We start from the raw sequence: 20,422 nt of genomic DNA on the forward strand, positions 1-20,422 counted from the left end.
GTTTGTGTATGTCATTGTAGCATATACAGGGACAGGATTTAGTGGTGGGCTTGGCAGTTTTAGGTTTATGATTGGATGCAATGATCTTAAAGATCTTTTTCAACCTAAATGACTCTATGATTCTATATTTCACAATAGTACCTAACCTCACTGAATCTGATTCCTGTTATATTGTATTTCAGATGCAGCCAATGTTTTCAAATGCTAACCTTTGACATTGGATTCGGCACCTCCACACACCCAGTAGTTCTTGAGGTGAGAAAATTACACAGATTATTTCTTGACCCAAAAAAACTAACACCAAAAAGAACGTAACAGGGAACCGTCTTTGGTAGGTACCCTCAAACCTCTGAGAAAAGTACAAATACATTAATATCAATTTTGCCTGATGGTGGAGAGTTGCCGTGGGAGAAACCAGTTTTTAATGGTCTGAGTTCCTGTGATGAAGTTCACCACACCATTGAAGTGTGTAAACTTCTTAGTTTTAGCATGAGAGGGCTATCACCCCAACCAAATATCAGTGAAACGAAATCCACAGGAAGCATCGCATGAAAGAAGAGTTAAGTAATAATTGTGCCAGAACAAAGATGAAGGGAGGAAGTTAAAATACCACAACTGGCTTTTAATACAAATTAAAGTTCTCCATGGACTGTACTGTATTTCTTCAGTTCATGACCTGCTTTGGCCTCCACTGTGCTGCCTTCTTCCTGGATGGTCCTTGAGGCTCTCAAAACCAGAGAAATGTGACCTGCAGCATAAACTCCCTGTGCCAGTTTTGTACCACTCCTGCCTCACAACAGCCTGGCCAGAAACAAAAATTTTGATACACAAAAAGAAAAAAAAAAAAAAGTAAATATAGTGTGGGAAATTACAGGTGAACACTTTCAAAATTCATCCTCAGTTAAAATCTGTTCAGATTTCTAGTAACCACAGACAATCTCTTCATCCTTCACAAAAGAAAATCCATTATACACAAAGGAAAAATGGACATATGAAAGAAAGTTTGCACAATTTTAAAAATCCATGAAGACAGTATCCTTAATTAATCTGACAAGACTTTTTAGCTAGCATAAGAAATGTGAAATAGCAATTAAATAATTGTATAAAAAGCTGTAAAAAAGTTCTACCAGGAGTTGTGTAAAAAACTAAACATAAAGCATAATGTTTACCTGCTTGTATAGTATTCTCAACCATCAGCCATACTCCATAAATGTACAGTAAATCAGTAGAGTTTAATAGTTTCTTATGAAAATACAAATTACTCTAAAAAAATAATGATTGATAATTATTATGACATGTGACTTTGAATAGTATCCCTTGGAAACCATAGTATGCACATACCCCGTGCAGCTTGAAGTTATATTTGTGTTTATGCTACAATATTAATTTATTTATGTTTTATAAATATGAGCTTATTCAATGTGTTTCTATATTGTAAAACTTATACTTTCATGTGTAGTAACTCCAAAATAACTGAGTTTTTCAAGAGTTATGTTAATATATAAGCTGACATTTTAAATCAAATTTCGAATCAAACACATGAAAAAAAGCTCTTACAAGAGAATGCAATATTGTAATTTATCCACTGGAGGTCAGCAAACATTGTGGTGTGTAGTTCTGACAGAAAAATGTGGTGCAGCATTTGTTGTATTATAATCCTATCTGGTTTATTAGTGTTATTATGACTTTTTATATATATAAATAGTTTCAGTTTTGTATATGTGGTTATGAGAAGACTGGACATGCTATTCAAACTATAAATTCTTGCACTATTTTCCAACAGGTGCATGAAAGCTTTGACTTTCAAGATGAGGATGAATCAAATATTCAGGACCAAACTTTCAAAGAATTTCTTTTTGAAGATACTTTTAAATTTCTTTTATCTAATGAATCCTCAACATCCAGTTTCTTAGAAGCTTTACAAAAAATATATGGATCAACTCTGAGCAAGGTAGTTCATTCCACCTTTTTCTTATTATTAACTATTAGAAAATATTTCATTCTAAACTGTATGCCTTCCTGAAACTGTTGGTGCCAATTTATAGAATGAAAACTATCAGAACTATCTGTTACAGAATACTGGGGAATAAAACTGTAATTACACTGAACAAGTGAATTTTCTTTTATAAAAAATTCCACTCCCAAATTATGCCCTTCCCCAAAGTACAGCTGTTTAAAGATATATTTAAAACTTTAACAAAGTAATTTCCCCATCATTTTTTTAAATGGTCTTTTCTAATATACAGGTTTGTGTGTTTTTGCAAACCTGGAATTGATTGACCCAGACAAGTAGATTCATGAGCATCAAAATTAAATTTTGTTTCCTACAACTTTGTGTCTTATTCTGAATGCCAGATCCAATTAAAATTTTTTGCATTTATAGGATCTGTATAGAGTTTGCATCACTAGTGAAAACTATTTCTGACAATCTGGGATCTCCTTTAGTAGTATTTCTCTCAGTCTGGGCACTTTTAAGGATGCATTTTTTAGGACCCCCCTGATTGTGAGACTTACAGGGACTAGATTATCCATGCTACTTCTGCCTCTCAGATAGGTGTGACTAAAACCAGGCCATGGGTTCTAAATTTATGACACGATAAAGTAGGAAGCTGCAGACATGCACATGTACGATATGATTACCTAAGTCTGTGTTCTGCAGGAGACCAGACCACATTTCAAACTATCCACTTCATTGTCTATACTTCATGTCATCTCTACCCATGGTAGTTTCTGTGGGCACATTTCTACACAAAGCTAATGCAGTCTACTTTATTCTAGACTGAGAAATGGAAAGATCTATAAAGAAGCTGGCTTGACTTTGGATGAGGTTACGACAAGTTGAGAGCTGCTGTAGCTTGTTCCTTTGATCACCAAAGGGATTGGGGTCTAATGAAAGCACTCTGCTTTCCATGTGATCTCACCAGAATATGCTGCCCTTTCCTTCATAGGATGGAATTTACCACAAAGAAGATGAGCAATGTTTGTCTTTAGAAGAGATAAATTCAATGATTACTTTCATAAAGGAGCTGAAGAGTCTTGGACAATTTGAGCTGGTAAAATACAGGGTTGTGGTGTATTGGATACATATTTTATGTAAATCTCTTAACATTTCTTCGTTACCATTCTTTGCTGCCTCTGGAACATGTATTAGGCTAGATGGACAGGGAAGCAGGGGGATAGAGGTTATACTGATTTTATTTTGGAGGATTTTTGGAATTTAAAAGAGATAAAGAAATAAAACAGATCTTTTGAGTAGGGGATTAATTGAAAAGGACATCTAAAGCAGAAACAGACCAGAAAATAGAATGAAAAGGAGGAAAATTATGTAAATGACTAATGAGTTGGTAAGAAAATAGAATGATAGTGAAGCAAAGCAGGTGTGAATGGAAGAACTGGAGACAGTACAATGCCAAGATCATGACCAGAGAATAAATATAGATGAAAAAGTGGCAAAAAAAAGCAGGTGGAATATGTAATACGTCTTCTTCACACTTCAAGTGAATTGATTTTAGGAGAAGAATAAAGATGGAGGAATAACAGTTAGTGTCTCTGAATAGGCATGGCAGTTAACGAGGGAAATGATGAGTATTGGCGAGGTAAAAGATCTGTAATTGGATCTGTTGTTCAGAAATTCTGTATGATATCAGGATTTCTTCTAGACTTTCTAGATGAGTATCAGTGTTGGAGACTGATGAGGCATTCTAAAGAGGGATTGAGTTGAATAGATGTGGAAGTTCAACCAGAGGCAAAGGATTTAGACTTCCACGTCAGTACTAGTAATCCTGATTTGTAAGACTGGACAAGACAGCCTTTTTCTACATGTGTGGGAAATAGCATTAATATACGTGCATCCATATGCTATATATACTGTCTTCTAATAATTTCTCACTTCTTTGCATTTTACAAATATTACAATGTGTAGTCTCTAATCAGTGTCTCTCTTCTCAGCTTTTCCCTTCTGCTGCACCCAAGACTCAAACTTTACTACGTGACCTTTATCACATGGTAGACCCAATGAGGAGGCTTGGTTCAGTCCTGACCGTGCATTGGTTGCTTTCCAGTTTACTTGAACAATTCCAGTTCATGACTAAAGAGGCACATACAAATCTTTCAGAATGGTAAGATAGCTATTATATGGCCTGGGAACAGAGGCACATTAGACAATGTGTGTGCTCCATTCCACTGAGTCTCAAGTTAAACATGTGAATGACATTATTCTGTGTATTTTGCTTGGAGAATGCTATAGTGACTATATAAGGCATCTGTAAGATTTCTAAAGTTTTAATTTTGTTCCTCATTGAGTTGGGTGTGGTTTTCATCAAGTCAATAGTTATCTCTATCTTTGTTTATCTATAAAGTGGAGCTTATTCTTTACCACCATGCTAGGTAACTGTTTATTAGTGTTTTGAAAATACATAGTTCCATGAATGTACTAAGCATTATTGTTATTAATGCTGGCCACTCCATGAAAAGTAACTCAAGGATGCAGCTGCCTGCATTCATGTATAAGCCCTTGCCCTTTTGCCAAAATATTTAGGTTTGCATATCAAAGCATACCAACCTTTAACAGCTTTCTATTCTAATCTAAGCTGTCCCACTCACTCACTTTGAGCAAGCCTCTTGGCCTCTTTTTTCTTCAAACTGAACATTATTGTATTTGTATAAATATGTAGAAGTACCATGACTTCTCTTCAGGGCATAGGCCAATATGATTCTTTGCACTGTATTTTTCTTCAATGGCTAAGCTAATAATACCATTCTCTTCATTCACTGCATGTGTTTTGACATTGCTAAGTCATAATCTTACCCTCCTATAGCTACATGCATGTGATGGTGATGCATGTGCCAGATATGCCTGTAATTATACTTAATTGCAAGGAAGAAAAAGTTTAGTAGAGCTTACTCCCCAAATAACTCAGGTATGCATTCTCTTTGAGCTCTGATTAATCTTCAAGATTCTCAGGTTTGATGAATTTGTATATTGAACACTTTTCCTGACTTTCTTCAGTTAAGGCCAGGTTGTTTATTTAACAGTTCTTATTTCTCTGACTATGCAAAACTGGTATTTCCATTTACAAAATCCAATGATTTGCATAGCTGATTGTCCAAATAGAGATATTTATGGGAAAAGTATTGACTTCTGATTTAGGTCCTGTGTAGTTATTCTATTCACTGATCATGAATCTATAGGATGGAGACAGGATTTAAATAAGTTTCCTGGTCTACTTTTCTTAACCCATTTCATCTACTTAATTCAGTGAACCAAATGCCCTCATGGAAATTGTGACTGAAGCCAAGCAAACACTCTACAAAACAGAGGGCTCACACTGCTGGTTAATCAAACAGAAAAAAATTGCTAGTGATCATGTATCACAAAATTACCTCCAGTGGCTCCTCATTTTCAAAAGAGACCTACAAAACATCATCTAAATAAATGAAATTCATAACTCTAATAAATACTGAAACATGGTCTCAATTTTTACTTTCTGACCTATTAAAAATTGCATCATCCATAACTAACACATCCACCAGAGGCCTCAGAAGTGACTGGAATTTTTCCTTTTTATATTTTAATCTTATGATAGATATTATCTATTTCTACACATCTTTCATTGCTTATGTCTCTGATTGCTGAGACCACCAGAGCTACAATGCTATTGCTGCTGTCAGTCCATTCACTTTATCATTTGCTGGATCAGAGATTTCTAAAGGACAGGTTGACTGTCAATATTTTGTGATGTACACAGCGGGGTTCTTCCAAAAAGTACATTCACAAGCATGCACTTACCTAAGGGTACCTGACCTGCTGACTGCAAGGAGCTTGGACAAAGGAAAACTTAATGGTGCTGATAATTCAAAAGTCCAGTCTGCTGCAGAGACAAATCATAGAAAGATAGAATCATAGAATGATTTAGGTTGGAAAAGACCTTTAAGATCATCAAGCTCAACCCTTAACCTAGCACTGCCAAGTCCACCACTAAACCAACCATGTCCCTAACCGCCACATCTTTTAAATACCTCTGGGGATGGTGACTTAATAACTACTTCCCTGGGCAGACTGTTCCAATGTTTGACAACCATTTTGCTGAAGACATTTTTCCTAATATCCAATTTAAACCTCACCTGGCACAACTTGAGGCTGTTTCCTCTTGTCCTATCTCTTGTTACTTTGGAGAAGAGATCAACACCCACCCCGCTACAACCTCCTTTCAGGTAGTTGTAGGGAGCGATAAGGTCTGTCCTCAACCTCCTTTTCTCCAGGATAAACAACCCCAGTTCCCTCAGCTGCTCCTCATAAGAGTCACTCTCTAGACCCTTCACCAGCATTGTTGCTCTTCTTCAGACATGCTCCAGCACCTCAATGTCTTTCTTGTAGTGAGGGGCCCAAAACCGAGCACAGTATTCGAGGTGTGGCCTCATCATTGTCGAGTACAGGGGGACAATCACTTTCCAAGTCCTGCTGGACACCCTGTAATTTGAGTATCTTTCTGTAATATAATTTCTAAATATTACATTTTGATACCCTGCTGTAACTAGATTTATTATGTCTCTTAATGTTGTCTGATGATAATTGCACTCTTTTTACAGAGTTGACACTCACAGGTCACACTGTTCCTTTGGGAGCTGGGGCCTTGCAGTGGTGGTGGTTGCCACATTCCCAAGGTGTCCTCTGGCTATAACAAAGTCTGGAATTTTGTAGAGTTAGGATATCTTGTTTTCACCTTACAATAGGGTTTGGTACTGGGCAGTCAAAATGGAACAGCAGAGAGAAAAAAATGTATTTGGCAGGTGTGTTAGCCGTTACCTCCTTGGCAAGCAAGAAGAGGGGTGCAGAACTACTTATAACTTGGAAAACAAACTCTCTAAGTGTTTGTTAAGTGCCTCCTTTGAAGGAGGTCATGAATATGCATGAAATTAAGGTGGTGTCTAGACACTGCAAGCTCAGAAATACATTTTCATGCACCCACAGAGGCACATGGATCTGCCAGCTGCTTCTTTCCTTATATCATTGAAATAATGCAGAAATCTCTGTTTTAGTATTGGACAGTTTACCTTTTACCATGATTGACCTCAATATTACTTCCAGCAGCTCCTGTTGAAACATTAGTGATGGCTGATTGCACAGAGCAATATTGCCACCTCCCTTCTTTGGCACAGTGATTTTGTGTCTTCCAAAATCCAAACTGAATGGGCAGCAGTGTCTGGGAAGAAGCTGCTTTATGAGAACTTCTGCAGAAAACACTGGGAGGAAAACATGTGAAAGCTTCAAGAAATGCTAATGAACCTCTGAAAAGGTCTTATCAGCCAGAGGTCTAGTACATGGATTAGAGAGAAACCTACTGCCTTTCTTCTACTATGCTCCCAAAATGGTAAATGAAAGAGAATATTTGCAGAGTTAGTAATATGGGCACCACTACAATGTCAATGAATTTTTGCAGTTGGCTTGTCTTTTTTCACCGAGGATTTATATATATACTCTGGATGTTGATCATGTGTTTTGTTTTGTATTAGCAAACAAATCAAAACACATAGATATTCCATTATATGAATTCATGCTAACGTCAGTACACATGTTCATCTTGACAGGGGCCTTCATTTAGATTTAATTCTTTTTGAACAAAGTCTAACTTTAACCTCAAATATATACAAACAAGCATCATACAAAGAGTTAAGAGATGAGGTTTGGGTTATTTTATCCACAGTTATAGTCACTCTTCCTTTTCCCAGCAATTCAACTATGTTTTGAAATTTATGTTTCTCTTTTCTTTTTTTTTTCATGTTATGTGCTACCATTTATTATGGAATGTGTGCTTTCTGTCACGTTCATTCAAGTAGTACTGCTAATGCTGGGAACCTGAATCCAGAAGGTTCATCTTTCCATGGAGAATATTAAAATGCCATGTGCACTAGTTTGTCATAGAGAAATTTTTGAAAAGCATTCTATAGTTTCTGTTTCATCCATTCATGTAGAAATATATCTGCTGTTGAATTGACAGGAATTCTTCTCAAGAAAATGAAAATCCTAAGCAGAATGTTCCTTCTGACTTCAGGAAGAATCACGAAGGTAAGGGATCACATAAGGTCTTTTATATATGGTATGTTTTTCCTATTTGTGCTACTTCTGATAACATGTATGATTCAGATTACATTGGTTTGCATCCAGATGGAAGGTCTTGGCTTACTACATATAAAAGACCAATTTCTTCCTTATCTGTGTAAATTGTTTTGCTGAGCCCATGAGCAGTGTTCATGAACCTAAAGCAAAGATCTTACACTGAAAAGTATAAAAGTACGCTATTAACACAGTGTGAGTTCCTTCTCCTATAGTATTGTGACTCAGGCTTAGAGCAGAAAATGGTTGATTGTTTCTGTTTATCTTTCAGGATTGCATTATTCCAGTAACACTAAAGAAAGACAATGCAGTTATGGTAAGTCAACGTCTTTCTAGACTACTGAGGGGAAAGAAGAGAGATTACTTGAACAAATTTATTGGGTTTTTCTTCATAACCTTTCAGTGAATGGAGTGCCTGTGGGCTGTCATGTTAAAAAAAAAAAAAAAAAAAAGGATTTTTACGTAGCAAGAATGTTTATGAATCACTCAATAATTGGGCTATTATGTGAAATAATCCTCAAGTTAAATGTTGCTATGCGTGCGTATTAATGTGAATATTCCAGCACTCAATGATCCTTTGCCACACTTCAATAGGCTTTTGCCCCTTATTTCCAAGAACTTTAGCATATATTTGTTCTTATGGAATAACCTTTAAACTTGTATGGTGTTTAATCAGCCTTGTTTAAAGCCAGTCTTCAGCTCCGTGGTGTAGTTTTAAAGAGCTTCTTAAAAGATTAAGAGTTATTCTAAAATATCTGCTTGTAGGAATATTTAATGTATATTTAAAGATATGTAAAGATTTAAAGTATATTTGTCTTTGGTGTGAGCAATGCTTTCTTCTGCCTTCCTCATTGGAACATTATCTGAGGAGTAGCTTTATAAACGTGAAACAATTGCTCTGTGGCAGAAAGGCTTTCCTACACATTGAGCCTCATTCCCCTCTGTTACTGATCTCATGGTGCCTCCAGGAATTCCTCTGTGTCAGTCAGAGGCCAGAAATACTCCTGTGCTGGCTGACTGGCACCATTCTAATTGCATGATATTTTGTTTTGAAAATACCTCAATTAATTTTATTTTGAAAAATCCTCCTCATTTTTAAGCTAGTAGTGAGATAACCTTTCCAGATAAGGCATACAGGACCTGGAGAAGTGTTTATACTCATCTGTAGATTTTTTAAAATACTTTCTCTGTGTCAATTGATAAGTCTCTATTCCCCTACAAATCTGGCCCACATTCTGCTCTTCCACTAGAATAACATCCTTTACATTTTAATCCATGCAAGATAGTGCTGAAATTGCCCTGTTTTGTTTCTCAAGTCAGATATTTTGAGATAAAAAAGGCTACATAGAACTGCTTGCATCTTTTACGACCCTGTTAAGCTATGCTTTAAGCCACAAGATTTTTCAGATATTATACTGGAAGAGTTTCCTGGCTGGAGTATTTTCTGAAGTACCCAGTGCTAAACACATACTAGAGAATATATATGGAAAGCAAGTTTTGAATGTGTAATTATACTGTAAATCTGAATCCAGTAGGTTGGATTAAAATATTTGTCATAAATGGGTTGCCAGCAAATAATTATTCTCATGAATCATTTGGCAAACACTACAAAAATAAAGGATACATTTGAGCAAATAGGATTTGACTGTGGAGTTTTCATACACAGAGAAGGAGCTGGAATTTGTTGATTTAGGAATTTTAATAAAACATTAATTCTTCCAGCTGTACTGCAAATGACCCCATGAGTCTAGATATCTGCATGTGACTTTTTCTTATGAACAATAAGAGTATGTCTAACTTATTTTGATTTTTATTGGCAATTACACATGTACATAAACCCTGTACACAGGCTGGTACCTAAGTAGGTTATGAATTTTGGCCTAACTTTTCTTTAAGTTTCAGTTAACCAGCTGGAGACAGGATCTCCTAGACCTAATCTGTGCATTTTCAAAGGCTTACTTGGACTTTGGGTTTTGTGACTCTGACTAAAGTAATTGGGCACTGAATGAGTAAAATCCCTCCAGGGTCTAAAAATTTCTCTCAAGTGCCAATACAAACTCCATTAAGACCTGGCAGCAGGATTATCAGTCTCAGAGTGATCAGGCATTAACAGTCTTGCCACTGTACATGTTATCAGTCTGCCAGAAGTTGCATGTTACTTAAAAATGTTCATACATTTCACAGTTTTTTCTTTGATGCCTTCTTGGAACAGATAAAGATACCCTATCTCATATCAGGCAGATCTTCACCAGTCCACAGCTGGATTTGAATCCTCAGTTTAACCCAAAGATCAAAGAATACTATGCAGAAGTCCCATTCGACATGGTGACAGTGAAGATAGGAGCAGAACCCTCTAACTGTCAATGCCAAGTACACCTTGATGAGAAGAAAGGGCCAAGGTATGAGTCACAAAATATAAGTGTAAAAACTAAAATGTCCTTAACTTTGGAAATACGTCAGAGTATTACAGAACTGTTTTGTGTTTCCAAAAGCACAGAATGTCTATAGATTAGTCACAGGGAAGTCAGAGGGAGTTCAACACCCAGAAATTTCTATTTATTTGTCAATGTCCTGAAGGCAATGGTAATATGTTCTCAAGCCATAATTAACACTAGCTTTACGGAGTGCCCAGTTGCTAGCATCTTCCACAGCTTCTTCAGTTACTGACAGCATCAAAGCTGGTTGGGAACAGACCATCATTACACTGCACACAGTAGACAGCAAAGAATTTGAGCTTTTGTAACCAGGCCTTGATTTTTCACTGTGGCTTAATCTGCTTCCCCTCTGGGCTTAGCCCCTCAGCCTGCAGTCTGTATATGTGGGTCAGAGTAGGGCAGCTGGGATGAAAAGTAGGAATAAATTCAAGTTTACTCATTTAGAATGGTCAAGTTTTGTTAAAAATATATTCTAGGGGATTGTCATAGAATCATAGAATGATTTAGGTTGGAAAAGACCTTTAAGATCATCAAGCTCAACCCTTAACCTAGCACTGCCAAGTCCACCACTAAACCAACCATGTCCCTAACCGCCACATCTTTTAAATACCTCTGGGGATGGTGACTTAATAACTACTTCCCTGGGCAGACTGTTCCAATGTTTGACAACCATTTTGCTGAAGACATTTTTCCTAATATCCAATTTAAACCTCACCTGGCACAACTTGAGGCTGTTTCCTCTTGTCCTATCTCTTGTTACTTTGGAGAAGAGATCAACACCCACCCCGCTACAACCTCCTTTCAGGTAGTTGTAGGGAGCGATAAGGTCTGTCCTCAACCTCCTTTTCTCCAGGATAAACAACCCCAGTTCCCTCAGCTGCTCCTCATAAGAGTCACTCTCTAGACCCTTCACCAGCATTGTTGCTCTTCTTCAGACATGCTCCAGCACCTCAATGTCTTTCTTGTAGTGAGGGGCCCAAAACCCAGCACAGTATTCGAGGTGTGGCCTCATCATTGTCGAGTACAGGGGGACAATCACTTCCCACGTCCTGCTGGCCACACTATTTCTGATACAAGCCAGGATGCTATTGGCCTTCTTGGCCACCTGGGCATACTGATGGCTCATATTCAGCTGGCTGTTGACCAACATCCCCAGCTCCTTTTCCACCAGGCAGCTTTCCAGCCACTCTTCCCCAAGCCTGTAGCATTGCATGGGGTTGTTGTGAGCCAAGTGCAGGACCTGGCACTGAGTCTTGTTGAACTTCATACAATTGGCCACAGCCCTTTGATCCAGCTTGTCCAGATCCCTCTGTGGATCCTTCTTTCCCTCAAGCCAATCAACACTCCTGCCCAACTTGGTGTCGTCTGCAAGCTTACTGAAGGTGCACTTAATCCCTTCATCCAGATCATGATCAAGATATTAAACAGATCTGGCCCCAATACTGAGCCCTGAGGAACACTACTTGTGACTGGCCACCAACTGGATTTAACTCCACTTACCACCACTCTTTGGGCCCAGCCATCCAGCCAGTTTTTGACCAAGCAAAGTGTTCACCTGGCCAAGTCATGAGGAGCCAGTTTCTCCAGGAGAGTGCTGTGGGAAACAGTGTCAAAGATTTTACTAAAGCCCGGGTAAATAATATCCACAGCCTTTCCTTCATCCACTAAGTGGGTCATCTTGTCATCAGCAAGAGTCCCAGCTTATCTGATCTTTTAGAGAAGTATAAAGCTGGAGAACAGGGGAGAGAACAAAGTCATCACTAAACATCAGGCTTTAGCACTGACCCACAATCATCTATGATGTTTAATTGCTGCTATAATCCCTGGCACAGTTTTGGCTTTCCCAGACAGGTCTCTCACAGACAGCAGCATGTGCCAGGGACAATCCCAGTAGGCATTTTTGGCATGACCTATTTTTGGATGTTGGGAAGGATAAAAAGTGTTTATTTATCCTGAGTCGGGTACCTCAGAACCAGAGAACTGGCCTATTTACATACTAGCCATTAGTGAGTGGATAGAAGGGAAAGTAGGGGCAATGATTCACTTGAGAGGAAGAATTCTTAACCATTACAGAGCTAGCTTTGCCTCATGGCGTCAAGTGCCTATGCAACACACCATCTTTTGACTGACTATGAAACAGATGCTTTGACCTAGAATGTCTGCTAATAATCAGTCTGTACAGTTGCTACTGATCCAGTGCCTGATATGCTTCACGTATTTTCAATAAGAAATTAGTCTTTATTTATCATTTCAAAAGAAGCTCCCATAAAATTCTTCCACCCAACATTTTAGTATTTTGACGTTAACTGCCTTGGAAGTCAACACAGATACGTGCGAAAAACTTAAGAGATTTCTTCCTTGTAAAAGGAAAACAGAATAACACTATGTCCTTTACATTGAAATGTAAAAGCCCTGGAAGTGTAGGTTCTGTGTCCTTCAGAATTTCTCATTTCCCTGACAAGGGAAGAAGAGCACAGTCCAGATCTGCTCTTATCTGTCACTCTGCATAGTTTGTCTGGGACTCCATCGCATTTGGCTAGTGAACAATTTCAATGGCTAGATGACACCTCTGATATTGTTTTCCTCCCTACTGACTTCACCATGAACTTGTACCTGCCAGGAATCATTGTCCCTAATGGCTTCACTCACAGATTTCATGTCAGAATTGTTGCCACTGCCACTGAAGCTGTTTTCACAAAGTTTCACTGTCAGCATTTTGTCTTCCTGAAAGAATTGTAAATTGCTAGAAATCTTGTTTTACACTGCTTTTTATTTAAAATCTTATGTATTTTATAAGGTAAAGAAAATATTAGAAATATGTCTCAAGGAGCAAGTAAAGTTTGGCTGCCGTAAATAAAGCAGTGTAAATCTTTGTTTCTTCAGTGTTTATTCCAGTTCTTTCCTGTTTTGCCTTACAGCATTGCTAACTACCCCCTTGGCCTTGGATTGAACAAAGTCATCATTATGGTGACAGATGATTCACAGCCCAGCCCTCAGGTTGTGAGCAGCTACAAAATCACAATTTATCGAGAGGACCGTCCTAGTCTGCCTTTGTTTGATGACTATATGTTGTGTGGGTTTGTGCAGGTATTCTATCTATATTCCTTTGCTATACAGCTTAATAGTGTATTTAACTGGTTTCTGTTCATCTAGTGGTATCAATTAAAGACCGTGGGGTACAGAGCTGGTGTAGAGTCAGTTTGGGTGAGGTTAGAATCTGAGTTCTAAATGCTATAATTTCATTAAATACAGCATTTACACAACATTTTGGGTATAAAAACTAAGTCTTGTGTAAGTACCTGTACAGTCACCACGTATGTGAGTGCTCCAGATTAATTAATCCTTACTTTGGTCATCCAAAAGCTTACCCATCAGAAAGCTATTGTTTGCTTGTGAGAAATCTGTCCCTCTGTGCCATGCAGTGGTCAAACTGCAATTTTTATATCTGTCTATGCCATTGGAGCTATGGAAATCCTTTTACCAGGAAAGATATTTATGATGATGGTGTGTTTATTATCAGTGTTCAAGACAAATGCTGCTAGATAGTTTATGAATGAAAAGTGTTTATTCTAGTGACCAGCAAACACAATGGAAACACTCACTGATGATTCTGAAGGAAGGGATGATTGTTGTTTACCATTTATCTGAATATAAGTTTGGGAATTCAAATAAATTACTCCTAACAAATAATAATCCTTAGGAAGCAGTGGTGCTCCTGAATAAAAAAAAAAAAAATGGTGAGACTCTGTCTGATAGGGCTAAAAAGGGGTTGGGGAAGGGGAGATCAGGCTGAATTAGACACAAAATTGAATAAAAAATCATGAGAGCAAAGAACAGTGAATCTTTCAGTTAGTGAAACTATGGTGATAAAGAAGTTCTTTATAAGATAGAAAACCTGGGACACAGGCTGGAGCAGAGTTGTTTGAATTCCAAAGTTTGAGGACCAAACGTTGGTACTTGATATGGTGGGGAAAAATAAGCCATTCAATTCAAAGAGGAAAGTGACATGAGAAATCACAATCAAGGGAAATGTTTTGTCTGTGGGATTTTAGGTAGATTGAAAGGTTTGGTGTGTTCATTCTAAATACTAGAGTGCCCAGGAGGAATATATTTCATCACAATTAATTCTACAACCATCAAGCAGGATTTTCAAAACCATAGTGTTGAAACTGTCATGTTCATGTCAAATGTTTACTCCTATCTTTATTTATCACCTTTATGAAGATCTTTATATATCAATATATCCTTTTCATAAAGCTTATTTCTCTTCTCCAGTTTCTTTCTATCTACTGCAGAAGAATTTGAGAGACCAAGATAGGAGAGGCAGAGCATTTTATGTGATGGGACAGATCAAGAGGGATTTTTTTTTTTTCTTGTAGAGAAATAAGCATTGGGGCTTAAAACAGGAGCCAAAGAGTTTATAAATGCTGATAACAAATTGTATGTTGACAATAATTATCTCAATCTGCAAATCAGAACTGTGAGAGAAAATGTATGTAGTAGTTGTAGCCTACCGACTGCTGATCTGAATACCTGATTATGGTGTTGTCTCACCCTCTACCTATTCTTTGTCTCTTCCCTTACACTTATCTTACAAGCTCAAAAGGTCAAAGACCACCTTCTTGCTCTTTATACTGGCTCAGCACTAGGTCTAGTAGTTGCTACAGTGAAACAAAAAACCCATATGTAATACCTAAGATTTCAGTTCAGGTGTGTATTCAAGTATGAAAAGGAGAGCAGCAATAGGTTGAGCTGGAGTTATATTATTAGGAGAACACACGGGCTGGAAGTATGTGAGGAAAGCTCCTCTCGTTGCCCAATTTCGGAACAAGAATTCAACCTCATACACATCCTCCCACATAGCGTTTACACTGTTGTTAATGTTTTATGATAGCATTTAGGAGACTGAGTATGAATCTTTGAAGAACTGTAAAGGCAAAGAGATCTAGAATGATAAAAATGAAAAGTGTTTTAGAAGTTTCTTTTGATTGGGCTCAGTTTTCTGCTCATCTATGAATAAATGCTCTTTAATTAATATAATTGTTCAGAGCTAGGGAGGACTTCAGGAATTTAGAGTAAAAATGAGATGAAAAGCATTCTTGTGGTATCTAATGAGGGCTGTGAAGATACAGTATGAGATTCTAAAACAACATTTTTTTTTAGATATGTTAAAGGCAAACTTATCAGAGAGTGCATTTAAAAAACAAATGAAGTCTGGAGCTGAAGATAAAAATGGCATTCTAAAACACTTAAAAGCCTGCATTTTTTCCCCTTTTCCCTATTTGATAGAACAGAATTTATTGTCTTTTGCTTAGAGGGATGTTTTTTATCAATACAAAACTCAGGTCTTAAATAGCATCATTACATTCTGCTTTTCATACCAGAGAAATTATGCACTCTTGCAGGGTGGGTTAATACACCCTGATCAACGGCATGAATGTTTGTTCTCTTAGTAACAAGACACCTGTTTTAGGAGCAAAAGGATAAATACAGTGTGAACTGATGGAGTCTCCATTGGACACTTGACTAGGCACAACTGGGATCACACTGGGAGAGAAAGGTCACTGACAGTGGTGTGGTCTTTCTCACAGAAGGCTTCAGTTAAAATTCTAATCCAGCAACTTTTTTCCTGATTTTCTTTTATGTTTAATCCCATTAGGATATTCAGGTTTCACTGCAAGATGATACTATAAGGAAGGTTACAATAAAAAGAAAGAGTGCAGGATGTTGTTTCCAGTCTTCTAACAATTTTCATGCAGTTGAATAATCCTGGATTAATTTCAAGGCTATTGAGTTAAGAAGTGTGTAGTTCCAAGCCTTGCAGCCCCTAAAAGGGGAAAAAATACTGTCCTCTTTACTTTTTGATAGCACCTATAATATCCTCATTAAAACCAAATTAGTAGGGGATAAACTGTGGCATCACCATAGCACCTTCATCAGATTTTGTTGCCTTTCATTGTGTGTTCTGCATTCTGATAGTATTGTTTGGACTGCAAATGGAGAGGTTATTGGTTTGTGCTTTAACTTAATTTTGTGCAATTGTTGACAGTATTCAAATTAAGTGTCCTTGAGAGAAGTGGTTTCATTTCATTATCATCTGTGAAGCTGTGATACCAAGATAGGCATAATACAAAGTAGGCAGCAAAAACAGTGAGCTCTTAAGACATGAGTATCAGCAACACCCTCAGTAAAAGATTCCAGACTATGTACATACTGTCATAAAGGACAAAATATTTTAGTCATTCTTGCAGTGCCCATTATCTTTAATATGCAAACAGGTTTATCTATGCCTCACTTGAAATGTGCGGATGCTACCTCTTTGATTGTTAAACTTTGCCAGGTTGCAATCATGGAAAGTAACTGGTGATGTGCTTAGGGAACCTTGTCTGACATTGTGAACTTTTGTACCTATAGTGTCCTGCTGCCACATGGGATTTTTCGTTTGTTTTGGTTGGTTGGTTGGTTTGGGTTTGTTTTTTTTTTTTTTATATTTTAGTAATACAGTTCTTTATTTGGTTTTGCATTTGCATGGTGAGTAATGGATAGCTAATGTTATATTTTATAGCCCTACTGTGTATCATTCTTTTTGTCTGTGCAGTTGCATAAGACGTGAAAAAGTACTTTCGAGAATCAGTGACAGCGCAGTGGGCTGATGCTCTGGGCGTCCTACAGCTTTTTCAGATTTGAGAGAACAGACTTATAGAACAGCCTTAAAAGCTTTCCTGAGTACTATTATCTCTTATATTTTGATGAAACCTCTTACCATATTAATTTCCTAGAGTCCAGACAGCATAAGAATTACAGCAAAGCTGATAATGAGTTACTGGTGTAGCATTGCTGACTGTGTAACAACAAATGGCTGCAGTGCAGCTGGTAGCAGGATGCCAGCAACAAGTTGTTGATTTCTCTTTCTGTCTACTAAACTTCCATTGATAAAAAGGCAATTAAGACCTAGGCCTTATATAATAGTTATATTTAACTTTATTACAGTCTTTGAGGTGTAGAGATGAGAAAACCCTTTAGAAAAGAAGGTGCCATTAAAAAAAAAAATCATTTTTTTGTTATGTAAGATATGAAAATAATTATATATTTTTCAGCTCAAGTTATAAATTTCCCAAGGAAAATAAAATGGTTTTACTTCATTTTAAACTGTGTGCTATTACAGTTGCAATGCCTTTCATACCATACTGCAAGTTAAAACTGTCAATTATAGAAACATGGATTAACTCTTTGCCTAGTTCTTTCATGCAGTGATATCAAAGAACCCTGCAAATATTAAGTAATGTCCATAAAATAAAAATAAAATCTTAGGAGAGAAACTAAGAACTTGTCCTGTAGTAAGACAGGCTTGAAGTACATTAGTCTCTTCTATATTTCCCATTAACAGCATTAAATTCACTGTGACCCCCATTACAAACCATCCAGCTCTTCTGTCCTTAGGACATTGCAGATGCCATGTTCAGACTTTTAGGTTTTACAGTGCTTGTTGTAGCAGTAGCTAAACTTCTTGGCAGTTCTTGCTTTGAGTGTCTTGCTTGAAAAAACACAGAAAGTGCATCTCCCGAACTGAATATGCAACCTAATTATATCAGCGACCAGACTGTATCTTATTTGCAAAGTTAGCTTACTTCCCTTTCAGAGAATAAAAGAATATTCATTATAGGAGCAATCATGCATTGCATTCTTTAGTATTCTCAGATCTAGAGCTGGTGAGAATTTTTTTCAGTGGTTTTGAATTTTTCAGAAAACAACAAAAATTGCACCAAACTTAAAAAATAAATAGTTTGAGTCCATTTTTTTCCCTGTTGTTTTAAAGCTTTCTGATTATTGAAAAAAAAAAAAAAAAAGAAAATGTTTTCTTCAAAAGAAGGTGTTTTGATTCAAAGAAGGTCATTTGATTAAAACAGAATAAAATTCAAAATTTATATTGGTATAGCTGTTAAGATGGAGATTTTAGCTATTGTGTAGTCTAGAATGATAACTCTGTTTTCAAGGAGGGAGTCGCTGGAACAAGCAAAAAGCCCACTCATTATTAGTTCTGAAATACTCAAGCCTATACTTTAAATTTTCTTCAGAAACACTGGTGAGAGCATAGTATGACAGTCATTTTTTCCAGGAGCAATGCCAACTTAAGCATCCCTTTCCTCGCCTGCAGCTACTCATGAACCAGATGGGAGAACTTTTTTGTTTTAAATGGACTAGTTTCTAGGATAAGGTTCCCAGTTTCTCTGTGTAGACACAAGGGAAGGGCTAGGTCCAGGGTAAGGCAGCTTTTGCTTTCTTCATGAAAGAAATTCACATTGAGATTGGGTTTAAAGCTCCTACAAGTAAATGGATAGAGCTGTGCAGAAAAAAATAGAGAAATGGTTTTAAATGAGTAGGAGCTTCATGTTCATAAATTGTGGAAGTGATTTATGGGTGAAAACACACAAAACACTAGAAGTACATTTGCATTGCTATTAATCTATTAAATGAAGCGTAAATTATTTTGGGGTTTGTATGCCTGCAACCCACTCACTAGGAAAGACAAAGCAGTGTTCACATAACCTTGAGGAGCAAATATGTAGCAAACTGAATACATAGTTAAATTGGAGGCATTTCAGATGAAAGCCGCAAAATGATTAGAGAGCTAGTACAGAGACTGCCATAAAAAAAAAAAAAAAAGGTGAGGGCTTATATCTTCAACTGCTGTATGTCAACATGGTTCAATTAATTTCAGGGGAGGAATTCCAAATCACACTGATGGAGTACCTGTCTCGACAGAAACATATGGCTAAATTCTCTTCTATTATATAGGCCAGACAATGTTACTGAATGAATTCACTTGCATAAAACTGCTGAAATTGTTAGTAATTTCCCTAATATTCATGGTCAAACAACAGTTCGGGAAAACCTAAAAACTATTTCAAGGGGTTTGAAAACATTTAAAGATCAAGGGACATATAATCACCATTCACTGTAAGTATAAAGTGAACAAGCACCTAAACCTAATAACACAGTTTAGTGCCTCTAAAAAGTATATTTACGAAGATATATAAGGTAGAACTGTAAATAATAAATACACTGAGCTAAGTTGCAAGTAGAGAGTTAATGTCTGTGTGTATCTCAGAACAAAGTGTTTTGTAGAGTCAGCATATTCTGGCTTTGTCAATGTCTGTACCATTGGGGAGAGAAGGCTTGCCATGTTTTCTTAATTACAATAAAGACTTCTGTGCTGATTTAAAGCATCATTTTATAGATGACTCAGAAGAACAGTTAACTGCTGAGATAGACCTTCTTTACATTTATGCTGTTCTGTGCTGAACTCCTTTTGGATCTCAGCATCAGAGTTGTAGCTGTTAGGCTGGTGTCTTGATCAGTGGCCAGTATCTGTTGCTTTAAGGAAAGGTCTCAAAAGCTCTATAGGGCATACATAGATCTCTCCTTGGGGGGGAATTAATGTAAAGCTCTGGGTTTTCTCTAGAAATCAAATACTCACTTTTTTCACCTACACCTTTGACTTCATATATAGTCAGAACTATCATCTGATAATCATGGGTTCCCATAATCACTGCTCACTGTCAGACATCTGCCAGGCTCTGAACAGGCCATAGAGAGAAAATGGGCACATCTAGAATATAAGATGGGAAGAACCAGAAAAAGAATGAGTTTGGATGTGCTTCTACTCATACATCTCTTTCTCTCAGCATGGAATTAAATTTGCTTTACACTTTTGTCCTGTATCTCCAGTAGGCTGTACCTGACTAGAACCATCATCATACTTTCCAACTTCTTGGGGATGTCACATTGCAGAGCCCTGACTTTGAGGCTCAAGTCCATGTTAGGTCCAGCTACTGGAAGAAAAACATAGAGTTCTGCAGTTTACTGCATTTTT

General features: G+C 37.2%; 1 protein-coding gene across 1 annotated transcript in view; it reads left to right on the forward strand.

Moving 5' to 3' along the window:
• CPED1 (cadherin like and PC-esterase domain containing 1) overlaps positions 1–20,422 on the forward strand; it is a 153,846-nt gene that overhangs the window by 67,812 nt on the left and 65,612 nt on the right. Inside the window, exons 9-16 of the mRNA XM_033011526.2 lie at positions 183–255; positions 1,784–1,951; positions 2,949–3,053; positions 3,949–4,118; positions 7,998–8,065; positions 8,385–8,429; positions 10,326–10,512; positions 13,467–13,635. Coding sequence (XP_032867417.2) covers positions 183–255; positions 1,784–1,951; positions 2,949–3,053; positions 3,949–4,118; positions 7,998–8,065; positions 8,385–8,429; positions 10,326–10,512; positions 13,467–13,635 — 985 coding nt within the window. The remainder of the gene's footprint in view (positions 1–182; positions 256–1,783; positions 1,952–2,948; positions 3,054–3,948; positions 4,119–7,997; positions 8,066–8,384; positions 8,430–10,325; positions 10,513–13,466; positions 13,636–20,422) is intronic.

The sequence above is a fragment of the Tyto alba genome, unplaced genomic scaffold (genome assembly GCF_018691265.1).
Source record: "Tyto alba isolate M040663 unplaced genomic scaffold, T.alba_DEE_v4.0 Super-Scaffold_2, whole genome shotgun sequence".
NCBI lineage: Eukaryota > Metazoa > Chordata > Aves > Strigiformes > Tytonidae > Tyto > Tyto alba.